Source organism: Polypterus senegalus, chromosome 1 (assembly GCF_016835505.1).
Source record: "Polypterus senegalus isolate Bchr_013 chromosome 1, ASM1683550v1, whole genome shotgun sequence".
In the NCBI taxonomy this organism is placed as follows: Eukaryota; Metazoa; Chordata; class Cladistia; order Polypteriformes; family Polypteridae; genus Polypterus; species Polypterus senegalus.
In genome coordinates, this window is record NC_053154.1 from 97,112,372 (window position 1) to 97,134,684 (window position 22,313).

Here is a 22,313-nt window from a genome sequence, read left to right on the forward strand (position 1 = left end):
AACGTCTCAACAGTTTTATTTATTTTCAGGTTGTAATGTTCATCAAATTTACGTATCATCTGGTCCATTGGCGGACTGTGCATCTTACACTTAGGGCTTCAGTAGTGCTCCGTCTGAATCAACCCGCCTCTCAAAAACGAATTTATGGTTATTAAAACCATCTTAATGTGCAGAAATCTATACTAATAAAAGGCAAAGCCCTCACTTACTCACTCACTCACTCACTGACTGACTGACTCACTCACTCATCACTAATTCTCCAACTTCCCGTGTAGGTAGAAGGCTGAAAGTTGGCAGGCTCGTTCCTTACAGCTTACTTACAAAAGTTGGGCAGGTTTCATTTCGAAATTCTATGCGTAATGGTCATAACTGGAACCTATTTTTTCGTCCATATACTATAATAGACTTCTGCTCGATGGCCGTGGGAGGCGGAGTTACACCTCCCACGTAATTTAGTGCCTGCCCATATAAGACCGTCCTTCAGCGGCAATCCAATAGAAACACTGCCGCTAAATATTCACGGGTGAAGGATTGTGCTTATGCAGAGGAGGATGAGATGGTCAGGGTGGTGTTTGGGACAAACTCAGCGAAACTGCGAGAGAAACTTTTAAGTGCCGGGTATAAGCTAACATTACATACAGCCATGAACATCGCACGAGATGGCACCAGCACAGCTGGGAACCTTCGATGCATGAACACCAAGCGGCTCACGTGAACTGACGCAGTGCACAGATAAAAAGCAACAGTTCCAAAGAGTGCTGAACAAAAACCGAATTACACAATTGAGAAGGCAGCAAAAAAATATGAAGTGTCTGATACATACAAGCATATTCATAAGTGCAGCTACTGCAGAAACAAAGCACACGGTGGAAAAAGTCAATGTCCCGCTAAAGGAAGACAGTGTAAAAAAAACCCGTGCATGCAGTGTGTCAGGTCTCAGATAAAGAAGAAGACGAGCTGTTTATTGATGCAGTAAGAAACGAATCGATGAATGAAACCTGTTATCTTTACAACGATTGACAAACACGGAATGTAACTTGAACACAACACATCGTACAAATACGAACCTGATTGAAAGAAATAATGATAATCAAATCCTTGATGACAGCAACACTCAATAACACTCACAAAACAATTACTGTATATTGACAATTATATTACGTTATTTTTAAAATGTTCCCTTTTCTTTTTCATAACTTCTTTGACACACTACTTCTCCGCTGCGATACGTGGGTATATATATATATATATATATATATATATATGTATATATATACCCCGATCTACATACTCTCAAATAGACAAGCCACACGCCGTGGCCCAATTGTAGAGGCTTTGCCTCTAGTGCCGACATCCGAGGTTCGATTCCCGAGAGGGGATGCACTGAGTATGTACGCGCGCTTCTCGATTCATTTTACCCTCGCATCCCCTTGGTTTGAGACGTATGAAAAAATATGCGGTTAATGCAGAATCATGTTATGTTATTTTTAAAATGTTTCCTTTTCTTAGCACAAGCACAGCTGAGAAGCTTTGATGCATGTACTCCATTACTATGTTAAAAAATATAACGCATTTAATCACACTTTCAATTCCAACCAAAGGGGAACTTTTGTCAATGCATGATTGATTTCCTGGTACATCGATTACATTGATGCACACATCAGAGCTACAAAAATGTTAGAGTCGGAATAAAGCACGTTCCTACGACTGATCGGAGGAAAATTTCATTTCAAAAGACTACCGGACGGAAGCCTTGATAAAAGCATGGTTTTGTGCACACTGAAAAGCAAGCAAAATTAGATGCATTACAGAAAGCGGACTTTGTGGCTCTTACTGGGGATCATTGGACTTCCGTGACCATTAGTAATTCTAATTACATCTAATTACAAAATGTTCAATGATCACACTGTTTTAGCCTAATGTACAAAATAATTTTGGCTAAGGTTACTCAGAGTTTAAAGATTAAGCTGGTCAAATTACCTTTTATGTTTCTGACTTATTTTTTAAGAAGAAAAACTGCACTTTATTTTGAAATTTTGGTTATTATTATTTAAAGACAATACCATTCTGAAAATGTACTTAAAGTAATTAAAATACCACTTTATTTTTAAGTCTGCCCAACTTTAGCCAGGGATGATATTTTTGTTTCTGTTTTGAATAGAAATGCAGTTTAAAAGCATTTTTTTTTTTCAGAAATTAAAAGAGCTTGAGTTTACAATATTCATGTCCATTTCTATTATTTGATTCTGTCGCCCACTAAAACCCTTTTAATTAAAAAAAAAAAAATTGCGATTTGGGGGAAATTTTCATGTGTGATTACATACGATTAATCAAGATTAATTATTACACAGCCTCTAATTAATTAGATAAATTTTTTTAATCGAGTCCCACCCCTAATATATATATGTATATATGTATATATATATGTATGTATATGTATATATATATATATATATGATGTGTATATATATATGTTTATATATATATGTGTGTGTGTGTGTATATACTGTATATATATACATATATACATATACATATATATACATGTATATACTGTACATATACATTGTCACGCACGCGCGAGTAGGAGGCCGCGGACGGATTCGAAAGCACCTGGGAAAACATTCGCCGGCAGGGAATGGCGGGGTATTAACTTTCTCCCTCTGCTTCCTTATAGGAAAAAAGACCTCCCTCCTCCATAGCCGGGTTTGACCGCAGTGCGCACTTCCGCCTTCCTCCGCCATCTTGCCCTGACGTCATCCTTCCCATCCTCCCTCACAGTCCTTCCCAGCATTCCTCCACTTCCGGCTCCTCCCCAATAAAATGGCTGCGACGCCAGGACTCGGCGTCGCGTTATGAACTGTTTGTTTATGATTTTGACCTGCTTTATTTTGTGTATAATATACGGGGCCGGCAAAACCCCAACATTTATTACTGTCTCTTCAAGTCGTTTACAACATATATATAAATATATATGCCAGCAACACTCATGACAATGACAACACAATTACATTGACAATCATGTTACGTTATTTTCAAAATGTTTCCTTTTCTTTTTCATTACTTCTTTAACACACTACTTCTCCGCTGCGAAGCACGGGTATTTTGCTAGTACAGTATAAAGAGCCGCTGCATCGCAGATAGATAACTGCTGTAGACACAATAAATGCCTTTATTGAATAGACAAACCAGGGGTGAACAAGTTCCTTTCTACTGCAGCCACAGCCACGACACACATAAAAAACATAAATAATAACTCATAAACTTGCAATATTATTTAGGAAAAATCGCAACATTGTACTAACTAAAAATTTGGATTATTTGTAAACAAAACCCATCTTCCTCTCTTTCCTCAAAAACAGTTCAATTACTGTGTTGTACAGATTATCCGGGCGCTTCATTTCCATCAAAAAGTCCCTTTCTATCGCCATCGAAGCTAATGCTGAAAGTCGAACCTGCCCTGGTTTATTTCTGGCATAAGTTTTAATTCGCTTTAGGGCTGAAAATACACGGGAATGGTCACCGCCAAATATACCAATGTGAACAGCCGCCCCATGCTCTCATTCAGGTTTTTCTGATGAAGGAAGTCAAGGAGATCAGTGGGAGATTTTTCTGCAAAATCATCCATAGCATACATTACAGTCAATTCTGTTTTTAGCCGAGACAGATCAAAAACCACTCCGTGGCTCTTGTGTTAAACTGGAGAAGGCTGCATGCGGGAAATATTTCTTGTATTCCCGAAACTTCTGGGGCTCGAGGTTTTCGTGGTCTTGAAATCTGGTCTGTGTCTGGCAAATAATTTTGTCCAGAATCCTGCCATGGAGTTGGCCATAGTGCACGCAAGGATCTTGCGCTCGGAGCGCTTGCAGTGCGTTCAGTGGCCTCGTAGAGTTCCTCATATCGGCTTCTATCCAATCAATGGGTCTGAATACGGTGACGTTGCCGTATGCCTGCTAGAGGGCCCTACTGACACCAACTCAAAATCTGATTGGCTGAAGCAACAACAGCAACAACAACATTTATTTATATAGCACATTTTCATTCAAAAAGTAGCTCAAAGTGCTTTACATAATGAAGAATAGAGAAATAAGACACAGTAAGAAAATAAAATGTCAACATTAATTAACATAGAATAAGAGTAAGGTCCAATGGCCAGGGTGGACAGAAAAAACAAAAAAAACTCCAGACAGCTGGAGAAAAAAATAAAATCTGTAGGGATTCCAGACCATTAGACTACCCAGTCCCCTCTGGGCATTCTACCTAACATAAATGAAAGCAACAGGTTAATCAACATTTATTCTGTGTTAGAGGGCCTGCAGAACGGATTGTAAAGGCCTCTCTGCCTGGCAACAAATGATGGCTGAAATGTGATTGGTTAAATGCTTTAATACGAAAATACACGCCTGGAAGCAGCACAACCATCGGAAAAGCTATGAAAGGAAGCGGACAGACTATTTGGAATTATTTAATAAGTATTCATGGACAAAATATACAGTAATTAACATCAGTTTGTGATTCAGATATTTTTACTTATGAATATGCTAAGCACAGTCCTTCACCTGTGAATATTTACCTTATATGGGCAGGCACTCAATTACGTGGGAGGTGTGATGATGCGAGACGTAACTCCGCCTTCCACGGCCATCGAGCTGCAGTCTATTACAGTATATGGACGAAAATAAGTTCCAGTTATGACCATTACGCATAGAATTTCGAAATGAAACCTATCCAACTTTTGTAAGTAAGCTGTAGGGAATGAGCCTTCCAAATTTCAGCCTTCTACCTACACGGGAAGTTGGATAATTAGTGATGAGTGAGTGAGTGAGTGAGTGAGTGAGTGAGTCAGTCAGCCAGTCAGTCAGTCAGTCAGTCAGTCAGTGAGGGCTTTGCCTTTTATTAGTATAGACAGAAAAAAACAAGGTAATAAGAACTGAAACAATGATTGGTGGTGTGTGTTCCTTCAATGGGAAATCAAACAAAACATTGGTTTTATCAGAGCGCCGTCTCGCAGGCTGCTCTGGCCAGTAATAATGCCTCTTTCCGGGACACCCAGGGTTTTATGGGGGCTGGACCAGAAGGGGCTGGATAAAATGCTTTCACTGGGAGGTTTCTTGGCACTGTGGGGTAAGAAGATGACAGCATTAGTGGCAGTGCCTCCTTTCATTTTGGCGGATTATTGCATACTTCGACTTAGCCTGTGAGTAGATCTGTGTCAATATACATACGCATTCTTCAATCTGCTAAATCCGTTGGAGATCTTGGAGTGACAAACTTTATTCATACAGCACTGGGCATAAGGCAGGAAGTTCTGCTTGCTTGTGAACATGAGTTGCTGGTAGTGTCACAGATGATTACAGCTACACAGATTTTGAGGATTTTGCCTCATTTCAAAGCAGTAACTTGTTGACTAATACATGTTGTCCAGAGGTAGCAGCTCTTGTAATGTAGGCAATATCATTGTTTATACTAAATTCTAAGTCCAGATGTTTTTAAGAACATTTTTCCTGTTATATTACAAAGCGGGGCAGCACAGTGGCACAGTGCGTAGCGCTGCTGCCTCGCAGTTAGGAGTCCCGGGTTCGCTTCCTGGGTCCTCCCTGTGTGGAGTGTGAATGTTCTCCCCATGTCTGCGAGGGTTTCATCTGGGTGCTCCGGTTTCCTCCCACAGTCCAAAGACATGCAGGTTAGGTGCATTGGCGATTCTAAATTGTCCCTAGTGTGTGCTTGGTGTGTGTGTGTGCCCTGCGGTGGGTTGGCACCCTGCCTGGGGTTTGTGCACTTGGCAGACATCTTTGCACAAGCACAGTATAGGATCATAATGCATTAGGTACAGTTTAAGTGCTTTGGTCTGTGTCTTCTAGTAAGTTTGAAGCAGTACTTTAGCTCAGATTTAATCTGCATAGTCAAATAGTTTAATAATCAATACTTATGTACAATAACAAAATAGAAACTACTAAAGAAAGGTAAATTACTTGCACTGAAGTCCTTATTCATTGCCTGCTTTAAAGGTATTTATTGGTGAGTTTTCATTATTTTTTTCTATTAGCATTACCTTTTGACTTTATATGTCATGCATTCTGTTTTATTCTTAAGTTTGTTTTATAACACATATACTCTTATGTCTGTTCAGTGCATTTACTGAATTAAAAATTAATGGTTAATAAAACTGTATTTTGTGTCAAGCTATTAAACACTATTTTCAACAATATGCCTGTAATTGTTTAAGTATAATGAAATAAAATATTTTTTCTGTTGCCAGAGAATGTTTTTCATTTACTTAAATAATGGATATCTTATACTATCATGCTATTTTCTAGTCAAGATAACCTGGCATCGATAAAGGGCAATCACTGTTTGTTGTTTATGCAGGGCTTTGTATAGACCAAATAGACCACATTGTGATCTAATGACAGATGGTTTACATACTTCCCACTTAACCAAGAAGTCCAAATTTAATTCTAACCCTTTATATTACTTTTTCTTTTTTAAACATGCATTTCCCTCTCTATTTTTCTCATGAGCCTAAGCAGTCATTAATGGAGCCTTAGTGCCTCTAGAGTTATTTATTGCAATTTGGAGTTTCCAGCAGAATCTTTCACCATTATGCCACCATCAATACCTGCCTGATGCTGGGTCTGTGTTGTATTCAACGCTGTAAAAATCAGATTTTTGACATATTAATTTTGGCCCTGGCCCCTTTATCCCCAAGTATGTGACCCAAGAGATAACTCAGACTTCATAACGAATTGGGAGTACTAGTCATGTTTAACCTAAATGCATTAATTTTATCCCCACTTTAAATTTACAGGGTAGTCTTCAATTTCCTAGATAAAGCTGGGAATGGGGCTACTATGTCTAAAGAGTGAGTACCATGGCAAAGTGTGATTTATCAACAGAAAAACTGCCTCATGCAGGTTGTGACTTTGGTGTGATAGTCAGTATGCCTGCCTTTCAAGCATTAAATCTTGATTTGATTCCAGCCAATTGCAATTAACTTTTTCTTTAATCAAGCATTTCCCTCATTGTTCTTGTCATATTCTAAAGCCACCCCTACTGGGGCAATATTGTCTTCCAAGTGATTAATTGTAATTTGGGGTTCTTTGCACTAGAAAGAAAAAACAAAGAACTTCTGCTGTACTAACAATGGTTATGTACTAAATGTAACTTGGTTTAAAGTTAATGAATTATTAATAATTTATAAACATTTGTAATTCCTTTTTACATTTCCACAGGAGAGATAGGTAACAGGTAGTATTTAGATGAAGTCCCGTAGGGCAAGCAAAATATTTCACTTCCTTTATTTTCAACCTGAGCTATGTTATATATTGTAATTGTACATAGTATCTTATAGTGTAATGGCTCATTTGCACAGTGTAACCAGTTTGTCTTTCTGTTAGAATAAAATTTAATTTGAAAAATGTGAAATAGATTTATTTATTTACTGTATTATTTGCATTATATAATCTGAAAAAGCCTTCAGTGTCCATAATACTCTTGTTAATGTCTAGCTTTTTTCTTTTGTTTGATGTAAAATCTGCTACATTCTTGTTTTAGGAAAGAAAACAGTTTAACTATGTGCTATCTCTTTTTCAAGAGTTATCAATATTTTATATTTTTTCACATTTTTTTAAAATATTATACACATGTCATTTAAAGCTGTTGGTGCCTAAGCAGGCTAGGGAAAATTCAGGGTCTAAAGTTTTGTTATTATTAATCACTGAACAATATTTCACCTAATATGACAGTGGTAGAGGATTCCTCTCTGACTTTTATAGCTGTATCCTGTGCAGGGGAAATGTACAGAAAAACTTGGAATGGTCCAATTATTTCACAGTAAACCTCCCCAGGCTAGGTTTTCAAAGAAAACATACTAAACAAGAGTCTAATTAGCCATGCTATTTGATCACCTTAGATGAATTAAGAGATGTGATTGATTTTGTCATATTAATATTAAGTTTCTTTAAATAAATTTCATTGAAAATATCAACAATATTTGAACACTGGAGCGGCCAACATCATACATACAGATTTTGAGGATCATTAGATAATTATATTCTGCTGATTGAAAACTGAATAAATGACTGTAGTATAGTTTATATCCTGAGGTTGTCACAAGCACCAACACTCTAAGACTAATAAATATGATAATTAACCCATTTCTAAACACTTATATAAACATAGTTCTAATAGATTTGAATGATGTATTTTCAGAATTGGCTTTATTGCCAATGCTGTTTCATAAGCAGGATCTTTGGTTGTTGAAGCATTTCATTTTGTGCAAGGGAAAATAAACAAGATCGGGAACTGTACCTAGGAAAATCTATTTTATGAAGTCAAAAAGTAAATTTTCTCCTGCAAAATAATGATAGACTACTCCCAGATAAATGTATCTCCTTTTTGCCAACCAGTTTTCAGAGGACAAAGTCTAAAAATGATCTCCTGTTGACTACACATCAACAAGATATCTAAGTGTGGCATCAATAGATTGGAGATAACTAGTTGAAACATTTCTATTCAAAACACAGAAGGTACTTTTACAAGTCTGAAGTTGCTGAAAAAAATAAGTGAGTGATTTTTTTAAATGAATTAAATAGGTCATGTATTTTTTTCAAAGGTGATGGATATTAAAGTGACATTCCTATTATCTAGTGCAGTGGTGGACTTACCCTATCAAACATCTGATAATTGTTGATTTGAGAATTTACTATATTTTTTAGTTTAATTAAGTAGCTATAGTTTTCATTTTTTCCTGTAGCTTTTTGTCCGAATGGTCATTGACAAAATTCCATAACTTTCATAGTTTAAATTTAAAACTTTTCTTTATAACTATTGACTAGTAGTGTGCAAAATAGCACACTAAAATGGTAAGATTAGCATTGAATTTAATTTAATTTTATATTATATAGTACAGTAATAGTAATTTTTGTAGTTGCAGTATTTTATATTTTAAATGTGTCCAAGTTTGGTGAGTTTGGCTAAGGGTTCACCTGGTTTAAAAAAGTTACAGAAAATAAATCATTGCTGAACAATAGAACAGATGTACACTTTTTTGTTCTTATTATGTACATAACATTACATTTTCAAACATAACTAATCCAGCTCACAGTTATATGGATGGTCTGGGAGTGAAGTGGAGTTTTAGAGTGGAAATAATAGATCGTTATTTGGAACACACGCATTTCATGTCTGTTCCGTTTCTACAGTAATCTGTGTAAACACATTGTTAAAACAGAAACGTTTTTTATATTCTAGTAGTAGATGACAAAATGTAGGCATAAACTATATAATGTATGAAGCTTGAAGTCCAAATAGCAAAGAAACATTTTCACAAGAATAACACAATTGCACTTTTATTCAAAAATATAACTGCCGAAACAAAAAGCCGCCTTAATATGCGACATTGACAGCAGTTTATTGTAACTGTCTCCGTGGTTCAATAGAATCAGTTCCCGCTTGGGAATCAAAAGGTCACGAGTTCGATCCTGCGCCACTCCGTTTTGAGAAGTAAACTGCTCTTAGTCTTACTGTTTTAGAATAAAAGCATACATTTGATTTCAGTCTGTAACAGCCGGTGCAATTTATGATCCTTGTAAAGGTTAGCTTTTTTTTTAATTCACTTTTCATTCTCTCAGTCGCGTTCAGAATCAATCCATACAACCCCATCTGACACGGCTGTTTTCACTAAAGACGCGCTATAGCTCTGCAGTGTACCACGATGCATACTAACGCGCTAACCCCCCCCCGCCCGACCAAACAACTGGGTTCTGACACACAAACGCTGGCGAAGCTGCCTTCTTCGTATCTCACCGTCACTTGCTTTTCTTTTTATTCAGTTTTATTGAGTGTTCCTGCCAGTCCCCGCATGTTGCTGTATGCTGTTTCTTTTGTACTCCAGGACATGCAGAGGAAAGAATGGTAAAGAGCAGTAACTTCGGCGCTATCTATACTAATAAAAGGCAAAGCCCTCACTCACTCACTGACTCACTCACTGACTCATCACTAATTCTCCAACTTCCCGTGTGGGTGGAAGGCTGAAATTTGGCAGGTTCATTCCTTACAGCTTCCTTACAAAAGTTGGGCAGGTTTTATATCGAAATTCTACGCGTAATGGTCATAACTGGAAGCAGTTTTTCTCCATTTACTGTAATGGAGATGAGCTTCAACGCCGTGGGGGCGGAGTTTCGTGTGACATCATCACGCCTCCCACGTAATCACGCAGTACATAGAAAACCAGGAAGACCTCAAAAAAGCGCTCAAGAAAACATGCATTATATAATTGAGAAGGCAGCGAAACAATAAGAAGCGAGCGAGTGACATATACAACTATATTCATGAGTTCTGCTACTTCGGAAACAAAGCACGATGTAAACCTACACTTTAAATTAAGTTCATAGACAGGCTGCCGCTGGCGTTTGTAATTTAGTGCCTGCCCATATAAGGCCGTCCGTCAGCGGCAATCCAATAGCAAACTGCCACGGGTAAATATTCACGGGTGAAGGACTGTGCTTATGGAGAGGAAGATGAGATGGTCATGGTGGTGTTTGACACAAACTCAGCGAAACTGCGAGAGAAAGTTTTAAGTGCCAGGACTAAGGTAACATTAAATAAAGCTATGGACATAGCACGAGATGGCACCAGCACAGCTGGGAACCTTCGATGCAAGTACACCGAGTGGCTCACGTGAACTGGCGCAGTGCACAGATAAAAAGCAACAGTTCCAAACAAAAACCGAATTACACAATTGAAAAGGCAGCAAAAAATATGAAGCGTCTGATAAGCATATTCATAAATGCAGCTACTGTGGAAACAAAGCACACGGTGGAAAAGTCAATGTCCCGCTAAAGGAAGACAGTGTAAAAAACCCGTCCATGCAGTGTGTCAGGTCTCAGATAAAGAAGAAGACGAGCTGTTTATTGATGCAGTAAGAAACGAATCGATGAATGAAACCTGTCATCTTTACAACGATTGACAAACACGGAATGTAACTTGAACACAACACATCCTACAAATACGAACCTGATTGAAAGAAATAATGATAATCAAATCCTTGATGGCAGCAACACTCAGTAACACTCACAAAACAAATACTGTATATTGACAGTCATGTTACGTTATTTTTTAAATGTTCCCTTTTCTTTTTCTACCTTTTTAACACACTACTTCTCGCTGATACGCGGGTATATATATATGTATATATATATATATTCCGCTCTACATACTCGAATAATGGATACTTTATTCGCCATCAATGATTGTTTTGGTAAAGCCATACTCAGTGTATTCATTAGATGAACGGTAAAAAAGTAAGAGCTAGGGGAGGATGATTAATTGAGGCATGCAGGCTGTAGTGCGCGTCAACTCTATCTGAATTGCGATCACATTTGAAAAAATATATCTTTTCAAGTTCTATTTAGTCCATATGTGTCAAACTCAAGGGCGAGATCATTTTATATACTGTATTATTGTTATTAAAGCCCGGGTATATGAAGCGCTGGTAACACAATAAACTACAGATCCCATAATGCAGTGCACCTTGCCTCACTTTCCCTGTTGCCAAGTAATGTTAAACCAAGTCGTCACTACGGTGTTCCCAAATACGCACTTTGCTGATAAACTGAGCGCACTGCGCACTGAGTTTGCACGGCGCTTTGGTGACTTTAAAGAGCAAAAAAAGTCCGTCTACATGTGGCTCAAACCTTGTGCATGTTTGGTAGCACATATCTGTGTGAGAAGCTCTTCTCAGTGATAAAGACTAACAAAACAGCACACAGGAGTCGCCTCACTGATGAGCACCTGCAATCCATCCTGAGAATCTCCACAACACAGAACCTCACACCAAACAGAAACGAACTTGTGGCCAAAAAAAGATGCCAGGCGTCCAGCTCTAAAATGACATATGAGCAAAGACAACTGAATGATTTGATTTGTTATTGCACGTAAGAGCGGGAGTCAACCGTTTTAACAAACAGCGTATTGCACTGATACGAAATAGCTGTGTGTGTATATATGTAGATATGTATGTATATGTATATATATGTGTATATATGTGTGTGTATATATGTAGATATATATGTATGTATATATGTGTATATGTATAGATATGTATATATATATACATGTTTATGTGTGTGTATGTAAATATATATATATATATATATGACAACAACACTCATCACTCACAACAGTGACAAAACAATTACATTGACAATCAGGTTACGTTATTTTCAAAATGTTTCCTTTTCTTTTCATTGCTTCTTTAACACACTACTTCTCCGCTGCGAAGCGCGGGTATTTTGCTAGTATGCAATAATCAGACACTCCCCATCTGCCCGTGTCGTTCAAACACAGGAACATATATTGGTGTAAAAGTATAACAAAAGTGCACTTTTATTCAAGTGCACTTTTTCCATCGCCTTTTCTTGTAAGAAGCAATGTACACACTTCTCTCTATTACACACCTGAAAGAAAGAGACAATACATGTGAAAATATCCAGCATACAGCAACATGCGGGGACTGGCAGGAACACTCAATAAAACTGAATAAAAAGAAAATCAAGTGACGGTGAGATACGAAGAAGGCAGCTTCGCCAGCGTCTGTGTGTCAGAACCCTTTGGGGGGTGCGTTAGTATGCATCGTGGTACAACGCAGAGCTATAGCGCGTCTGTATTCTGTTTCTTTTGTACTCCAGGGCATGCAGAGGAGAGAATGGTAAAGAGCAGTAACTTCGGCGCTATATGCAATCATCAGACACTCCCCATCTGCCCGTTGTTTTGTTATACTTTTACACCAACTTATGTTCTGTGTTTAGCATGCTCAAGCGGGCATGCTCAAAAATACACGTGTAATGCCACGAAAAGTGCACGCAGACACTTCATTTAGCAAACAAAACAAGTGCACTTTTATTCAAAACTACCTGTATAACCGAAGAAAAAGAAATCAAGTTATCAGTAGGCGATTGATACGACAGCTTGCATGGTGCAATGCTAAGAAGTTCTGATTTTCATTTCGTGCTATATAAAATCATCACATTCAAATATTAACAGTTTCCACACACCCAAGGACCGTCCTTCCTACATTTACAACACGTGTACTTGTTGCAGTGCACACAACTCTCTGTGCTATGGTTCCTATTACACTGAATGAGCACCTGACACTGTACTTTCTTCCCTGGGGAAGGTCCCATCAGAGAATTTCCAGTTCCTGCATAAATTCACACCCGATCTGACGCTGTTCGTTTTCAAATAATATTGCATTAGTGCGATTATATTTTCACATATATTGTCTCTTTCTTTCAGGTGTGTAATAGAAACCACAGCATAGAGAAAAGTGTGTACATTGCTTCTTACAGGAAAAGGCGATGGAAAAAGTGCACTTGAATAAAAGTGCACTTTTGTTATACTTTTACACCAATATATGTTCCTGTGTTTGAACAACACGGGCAGATGGGAAGTGTCTGATTATTGCATATAGCGCCGAAGTTACTGCTCTTTACCATTCTTTCCTCTGCATGTCCTGGAGTACAAAAGAAACAGCATACAGCAACATGTGGGGACTGGCAGGAACACTCAATAAAACTGAATAAAAGAAAAGCAAGTGATGGTGAGATACGAAGAAGGCAGAGTCGCCAGCGTTTGTGTGTCAGAACCCGGGTTTGGTGGGGGGCGTTAGTATGCATCGTGGTACACTGCAGAGCTATAGCCGTCTTTAGTGAAAACAGCCGTGTCAGATGGGGTTGTATGGATTGATTCTGAACGCGACTGAGAGAATGAAAAGTGAATTAAAAAAAAGCTAACCTTTACAAGGATCATAAATTGCACCGGCTGTTACAGACTGAAATCAAATGTATGCTTTTATTCTAAAATAGTAAGACTAAGAGCAGTTTACTTCTCAAAACGGAGTGGTACAGGATCGAACTCACGACCTTTTGATTCCCAAGCGGGAACTGACTCTATTAAACTACAGAGGCAATTACAATAAACTACTGTCAATGTCGCATATTAAGGCGGCTTTTTGTTGCTGCAGTTATATTTTTGAATAAAAGCGCAATTGTGTTATTCTTGTAAAAATGTTTCTTTGCTATTTGGACTTCAGGCTTCATACATTATATAGTTTATGCCTACATTTTGTCATCTACTATTAGAATATAAAAAACGTTTCTGTTTTAACAATGTGTTGACACAGATTACTGTAGAAACGGAACAGACATGAAATGCGTGTGTTCCAAATAACGATCTATTATTTCCACTCTAAAACTCCACTTCACTCCCAGATACTCAATCAAGGCATGAGCTGGGAGAAGTTCGTGCACATTCTAAATTGGTGGGGGGATGAAATAGCCGGCTGCTCCAAGCTTCTCTTTATCAGCACATTTAGAAGACAAAGGACGCTGGCGGAGAGGTGTGAAGGGATTTAAGAAGCAGTTTAAGGTGGGACAGAATTACGAGTTTTTTCGTAGGCTCTGGTAATTCTAGTGTTAAACAAACAAATAAGCCCCATCTGTCATTAAGTAGTGATTATTGTTTCTTTTTTATTTTATTATAACAAATGTGTAAAATATATGCATGTATCAAGAGATGCAAAAACGTGTCTATATTCATTTACACAGAGGTGAACGTCGCAGACATTGGTAGCAGAAGTACAGTAGGTGCTGCGAGTTCATGGTATAATTTTGTTTACATATTTTGTACTGCATTGAAGTTTTTTTTCCACTAAAATATGGCATAATGCATATACAGTAGCATATATTATTCTATAGACTAGGAGTATAGCCCTGTTTGGAAAAACTGAACTGAATTTTACTTTTCAGAAGTTGTCAATATAAATGTGGTATGCACAAAACCTGTAGTTTGTGAGACTCTCTGCTAGACATGACAGTAGCTCACTCATGTCACCTGATGTATGAATGATACATAAGTGAAGATCATTCAGGTGTGTGCTGGAATGTTGTTTGTTTAACTGTAACTAATACATTTCATTTAAATAAGTCCTTGTCATTTAGAAAGAAACCAGTATTCACAATAAAGCCATGTAAAGTACTGTAGATATGTATTAAAATGCATGTTTTGAGAGAAAATACATATTTTTAATGACATTTTTGTCAGTAAATATACATATACCCCTTAGTTGTTTAAAACAACAAACATAATTTAATTCAGAATCAAAGTCACCTGTTTACAGTTCAGTTATACAGTACTGAGTTTTAAAAGTAGGAGATGCAATACAAATCAAGAAATAATAAACACTCAATAAAAATTATTTTATCTTAAGATAAATACTATACTTGTTTGAGCAGATACATAACAATCGTATAGATTCTTGCTGTAGCATTAGAAAATACAAAAAAAATCCTGATAATTACATCAGAAGATAATTATCACATTAGGGATATCATAGAAAAGACCTAAAGATTTCATTGCAGAACCTGTGGATACATGCTTCTATTGTCAAATACAAAAACTGAACTTTTTGTTATTTGAAACAAAAATAATCCAATAACTGCGGTGGGCTGGTGCCCTGTCCAGGGTTTGTTTCCTGCCTTGCGCCCTGTGTTGGCTGGGATTGGCTCCAGCAGACCCCTGTGACCCTGTAGTTAGGATGCAGCGGGTTGGATAATGGATGGCTGGATGGATAATCCAAGAATAACCTAGTATTTTTCATTGAATTGCTTGTTTAAAACAATCACTATAATTTAAAAGAATCTTAGCAAACCTGAATCTTTTTAAGAGCAGATAATATACAAATACCAAAGCAAAGCCTATGTGATGCAAGGTGAGTCAAAATAACACAGACTGTTTCAGGAATTATGTGGTAATCAATTGCTTTACTGAGAAGTCCATAGACAATATCTCACTTGGGAGGCTGCTTGTTTTTTTTTTCATCAGGGAAATTAATTCCTACATGTTCTCTGTTGTTTCTTAACAGACCTGAAGTAAAATCCAAACTGAAAAGCCTCCTGTAGTATAATTAATTATCTTACATCCAGAAAATTATTTCAACATTGTCTGAAGCTGAGACACCATGTTGCCTGGACTTTCGAAATGCCTGCAGAGGATCAAGGCTCATCCTGAAGGACTACAGGCCCTACATAGAACAATAAAGGCAAAAGTATACCCTCCTCCTCCAAATTTCACTGTTTGTCATAGCTCACAGTTTACCATGATGGCTCCTTGTGTGGAAGGCATGAACCCTTTAATTCAAAAGGTTCAGGCATTGCACAAGGACCGTTATGTCAGCATTCAGTGGAATGATGGCACACAGAGCTTATATCCTTATGTATGGCTTCGGGACAACTGCCAGTGCCCACTCTGTTTCCTGCAGTCTGCTAAGGCAAGGAAATTCCTGATGACAGACCTGGATGTAACAACAGGAGTTGAAAGAGTTCTACTTACAGACCCAACAAAGGTATTCTATTCGTAATGACCCATTGCTGTTTTGAATTTTTATTTAATCACAATCTTTAGTACAATTGTTCAGTTCATAGTATATTCTGTTAATAAATTAATTTACAATAAAGCCAGAAGTCATTTGAAGATGTTAGTATTGTTTAGCACACTAGAACCATCACACATTTTTCAGTTCCATAATCATCAAGGCTATGCTAAGTGATGTCTGAATTCTTTTCTTCTCCCTAGTGGTTCATCAGCTTGACATGCTGAGAGTGCATCCCTAATACCCCACCTCCAAAAACCATAGATAGCCTAAAACAGCTTGAGTAAATATAAAAATAAATAATATCTAGGCACACAGCTTTGTTTTTGCATATATTATTACTTAAAATGTTAGCATACATTTCCAGTTTAAATAGTAAAAATAAAACACTCCGCATCAGCAGTCTGCTAAGATTCTTGGCATGTTTCACGAGCATCATCTGCAAGCAAAATGTTGGTAATTTACACAGTTTTGTTTTTTTGCATGTTAATTTTGCTACTCTTTTGAGAAAGAGTGAGAGATGCTACTCTTCAGCATAAACACTTCACTTTTTAATTAAAAAAACCCAAACATATACTTTTCTGTCAGCTGGGAACATAAAATAACAGATGAAGTAGATTCTAATATTTTTCTCTATAAGTAAATTACAGCTACTAGCCGAAGCCTGCCATAGCATACGGCAGTGTAAGAATAGGAATGGAAAACGGTGAGAAAGGAATTCAGTATAACAAAGTCTTAGGAAACCACTGTCGCAGTATAACGAAAATAGCAAGGAGCGAAACCTATGCCAAATGGTCGAGAGAGTACCTTCCTGTAGCAAGCTACGGAAAACATAGACATAAATAGATAGACGCCACATTCACTGTGTTGCCCAGTCGACACGATAAGTCAGCGCGTCCGCACTATTGCGAGCGGTAAAAGTGCCATTTAAACTAATACAGGTAGACGTGGAAACCGGGTTTTCTGAAGAAAAAACAAGTAACGTTTTAAACAGTATCGTTTACATACAACAGATTTTGGTGAATCGTTTGCATGCAATTATTTATATCCATTTATACACTAATAATGGCAATTATTAAATGATAATAATAATTATTATTATTAAATAATTCCTCCTGTATAATTAACATTTCTTGGACTGCTTTCTTCCATCTCCGAAACATTTCTAGACTTCGTCCTGTTCTTATGCAACACAGTACTAAAATATTGGTTAATGCCTGAGTCACCTCATGTATAGATTACCGTAATGCTATTCTATCTGTCATCCCACAAAAACGTATACATCGCTTACAATTTATTCAAAATTCTGCTGACAGGATAATAACCTGCTGTTCTAAATCCACTGAACATGCTATACCTATTCTCTCTCAACTTCACTGGCTCCCTGTTAACTACAGAATACAATACTAAATACCGTTCTTAACTTTTAAAGCTCTCCACAACCTCACTGATCTCCTACAGACTGACACTCCTCTCGTTCACTCAGATTCTTACCTGCAGCTGTACTTTCTGTACCACACATCAAACTCTGTGCTATGGGAGCTCGAGCGTCTCCCGTAGTGCTCCTCAACTCGGGAATTCTCTTCTCTCTCATATACATCAGCTCGATTCAATAACACATTTTAAAACTACCCTCAAAACTTATCTTTTCAAACTGGCATACCAATTGTGAATTTTGCACTGCCAGTTATTTTTGTTTGCTAATTATTGCCTTCTCTTTAGCCTCGAGAGAATTGGTGGATGCGGAAGGAGGATTAGAGATGGCGGGCGGGGCTCTGTCGTGCGTACCCAATGGTTGGGCGACTTGGTCGATTATATATATAGAAAAGCAGCCGGTATCGAAAAGAACAATGAAAAGTCAACATGGCTGTGAGGTTCATATGGACTGTAGCAGAGACGAAAGCGACTGAGGCTGTGTTTGGTGAGGTGTTCCGTGCGGGCACAAAAGCAGGCAGTACGCATGCCTCGAGAGCGAGGGTGGACACGGCAGGAGAGTTAGAGTTGGCGGGTGGGGCTCTGTCGTGCATATCCCATGACGCGGGAGGAGGGTTAGAGTTGGCGGGTGGGGCTCTGTCGAGCGTATTCCATGGTCTTAGAGTTGGTGGGCGGCGCTCTGTGAGCTGGCGGGCATTGCTCTCTGTCTTGCGCTCACTGTCTTGCATGCCCTTAGTGAATCTATACTAATAAAAGGCAAAGCCCTCACTGACTGACTGACTCACTGACTGACTCATCACTAATTCTCCAAATTCCCGTGTAGGTAGAAGGCAGCAAAAAAATATGAAGCATCTGATACATACAAGCATATTCATAAGTGCAGCTACTGCGGAAACAAAGCACACGGTGGAAAAAGTGAATGTCCCGCTAAAGGAAGACGGTGTAAAAAAAAAACCCGTGCATGCAGTGTTTCACATCTCAGATAAAGAGGAAGACGAGCTGTTTATTGATGCAGTAAGAAACGAATCGATGAATTAAACCTCTTATCTTTACAACGATTGATAAACACGGAATTAAACTTGAACACAACACATCGTACAAATACGACCCTGATTGAAACAAATAATGATAATCAAATCCTTGATGACAGCAACACTCATAACAATGATAAAACAATTACATTGTCAATCATGTTACTTTATTATTAAAATGTTTCCTTTTCTTTTTACTTCTCTACTGCCAAACGCGGGTATTTTGCTATATATATATATATAGACAGATATGACAACAACACTCATATCAATGACAAAACAATTACATTAACATTAATCATCTTGCGTTATTTTTAAAATATTTCCTTTTCTTTTTCATAACTTCTTTAACACACTACTTCTCCGCTGCGAAGCGCGGGTATTCTGCTAGTCTATACTAATAAAAGGCAAAGCCCTCACTCACACACTCACTCACTCACTCATTCACTCATCACTAATTCTCCAACTTCCCATGTAGGTAGAAGGCTTATTCCTTACAGCTTACTTACAAAAGTTAAGCAGGTTTCATTTCAAAATTCTACACATAACGGTCATAACGGTCGACAACGTACGCCATGTTGAACTTTTATTATTTATGGCCCCATCTTCACGAAATTTGGTAGGCGGCTTCTCTGCGCTAACCGAAACCGTTGTACGTACTTATTTCGGTGGTATGATGCCACTGTCAGCCGCCATATTGAACTTTCCAACGTCACTAATTCTCCAACTTCCCGTGTAGGTAGTAGGCTGAAATTTGGCAGGCTCATTCCTTACAGCTTACTTACAAAAGTTAAGCAGGTTTCATTTCGAAATTCTAAGCGTAACGGTCATAACGGTCAACATCCTCCGCCATGTTGAACTTTCTTATTCATGGCCCCATCTTCACGAAATTTGGTAGGCGGCTTCCCTGCACTAACCAAAACCAATGTACATACTTATTTCGGTGGTATGATGCCACTGTCAGCCGCCATATTGAACTTTCCAACGTCACTAATTCTCCAACTTCCCGTGTAGGTAGAAGGCTGAAACATTTCACGCTCAATCTTGATATCCGGAGGAACATTGTGTTTTATGTATTGAATGACTGGGACAGGTTCAAGGTGTGGACTGATGACAGTACAGGAGATAATTATTCTACACAGGAGCACTAGAAGAGTGAAATGCTTAAGCCCTTCACCAATGCATCTGCATGTGAGTTGATGGCTGCCGGTGAATTGTTTGGTTGTCACTTTCAAGTGTACCGAAATGGCCAAATATTTTACACCTATAGACAACCACCAATGCCTCTTAAACATCTTAGATTGACAGGTGACGATTTCAGTAGTGGACACTTCATTCACCTCTCAGTTCCTCCCTCTTCTCTTGGATGCCCTGATGGTCTGGGTCTAAGCATGGTGACAGCTCAAATCCAGCCCCGTCTGCGTCCCTGCAGAGCGACTGAGACTGCCGCGGGCTTGGAGCGCAGGGCGCTAGGACCCAGGGCACTCATCAGCCCCTGTCCTGCCAGCCCCTGTGTACTTGCTCTCCTGGCTCCGCAGGCAGTCTGCACCGCCGCGTCCGCTGTTGGGGAATTGCCTACTTGATGTCGGTTCTCCTTAATAAAGTCACAGCCATTTTCGGCGAATCCCCCCTTATGCTTTACGGGGATGGCAAGACCTACCTTCCTCGCAGTACTCTGTCGGCCAAAGGCTCCAGCGTCGCGCCGATCCTCCGTGTCACACGGCATCTCCCACGACGAGACTACCTTCCCGTTCAGCTTCTCCAGCTGGACAATGAGAGCACTCAGCATCTGCAATAAAGGTGACTCTGCGGGCCGAAGGGACTCCTCCGGCTCGTGCAGAGCCACCGGCGAAAACTGGGAGACAGACATCTGTGGGCTTACCTGTCCATCAGCCACACTCATCGTCTGCCTCCTGTGGGCCACTCCCTCTGGCCCAATCGGGTCTCTCCCCGGCATGAGACTGGCATTCCTTGGTCCCGCCTCTGTACCGTCATTGGCGAGCGCACAAGACACACCGGCCAATCCCGTGCCTGTCAACGGGCGTGACATCCGTCCCGCAGCCATCTTGTCTCCCCCTCTCTGGGTGCGGTGGCATGCCTCCTGGCAGCCTCGCAGCTGCTGTGATTCTTCGAGCTGCAGCGGCTCCGATTTCACAGCCTCCTCTGCTGCTGCGCTCGCGCTGTCGACAGGCTGTGGCCCAGCGTTCTCCTGCCATGGACGCGGATCCGGATCGTCCCTCCCTGTTGGAAACAAGGTAAGTGCAACCCCGAAGGGCCGATTACTGCAGGGCAGGACACTCACCTCCTGGATCCCGTCACTCCGAGGTCCCTGCACTCTGGCGACGCCCGGTCTCCTTCCTCCGCACCCGGGGAGCATGGCCATACTGCGGTCCGGCGGCGGCCCGTGGGGTAAACCACTCCCGCGGCGAGTGTGTGGGGTCCGCTGCTGCGCCGGGCCGTCCACAGAACAATTTGTTTTAAGAACAGGTCCCCACCTCGACCCAGGTGGAGCATCCTGCCGACTACGTCACTGTGAACGCTGGCCCGGACACAGACAGACGGACATCGTAATCTCACCCAAAACACGTTTATTTACACTATAATATTTACAAAGTTCAGTGCACGTCCCAGTGCCTCTTGCACCGTTCCCCAAAAGTCCAGGCCACACAATCAAAATGCCTAACTGGCCGCCTCCAATCCTCTCTCCAGCTCCGTCTCTCTTCCACCCGACTTCCGCTCTCGACTGAAGGGAGGCGGTCCCTTAAATAGGAACCTGGATGGGCTCCAGGTGCTCCCAGGCAGTTCTCCGCAGACACACCCCAGTGTGGCGGAAGTGCCGGCTGCGCACCCGGAAGCCGTCCGGGTGTCCCCTGTCGTCTTCCCCCCAGCACTTCCTGGTGTGGCGGAAGTGCTGGGCTCCAGGGTTGTTCAGGCACCAGGGCGCCACCTGCCTGGGCTTCCAAGCACTTTACCCGTGGCCCCCAACATAACTAGGACGGACGCCCCCTCGCGGTCTGGAGGAGGTACAAGCCCTTCTCCTGTCCTCCTGGGCATCCCGGCCAGGCTCCAGCCCCGGCCGGATGCCACAATATATATATTTATATATAACTGGACATCTTCCCTTTTATCATCACAGATCAGTTTAAATACCTAGGGGTAAACATCACAAGTAAATATAAAGCTCTTTATCAACAAAATGTTGCCGTCTGTATGGAAAATTTAAGCAAGACTTGCATAGATGGTCAACCCATCATCTCACTTTAGCTGGGAGAATTAACATTGTTAAGATGAATATCTTTCCTAAGCTTCTCTTTATATTTCTAAACATTCCAGTATACATCAATAGATAATTTTTTAAGAAATTAGATTCAACCATAACCTCATTTATTTTGAATTCAAAACATCCACGTATCCAAATG

At 39.8% G+C, this 22,313-nt stretch overlaps 1 protein-coding gene across 2 annotated transcripts in view; it reads left to right on the forward strand.

The window, feature by feature from the left end:
- The window catches only part of bbox1 (butyrobetaine (gamma), 2-oxoglutarate dioxygenase (gamma-butyrobetaine hydroxylase) 1), a 121,105-nt gene that overhangs the window by 8,054 nt on the left and 90,738 nt on the right, over positions 1 to 22,313 (forward strand). For both annotated transcript variants that reach the window (XM_039753717.1, XM_039753728.1), the window contains exon 2: positions 15,923 to 16,402. In XM_039753717.1, coding sequence (XP_039609651.1) covers positions 16,019 to 16,402 — 384 coding nt within the window. In that variant the 5' untranslated portion in view covers positions 15,923 to 16,018. The remainder of the gene's footprint in view (positions 1 to 15,922; positions 16,403 to 22,313) is intronic.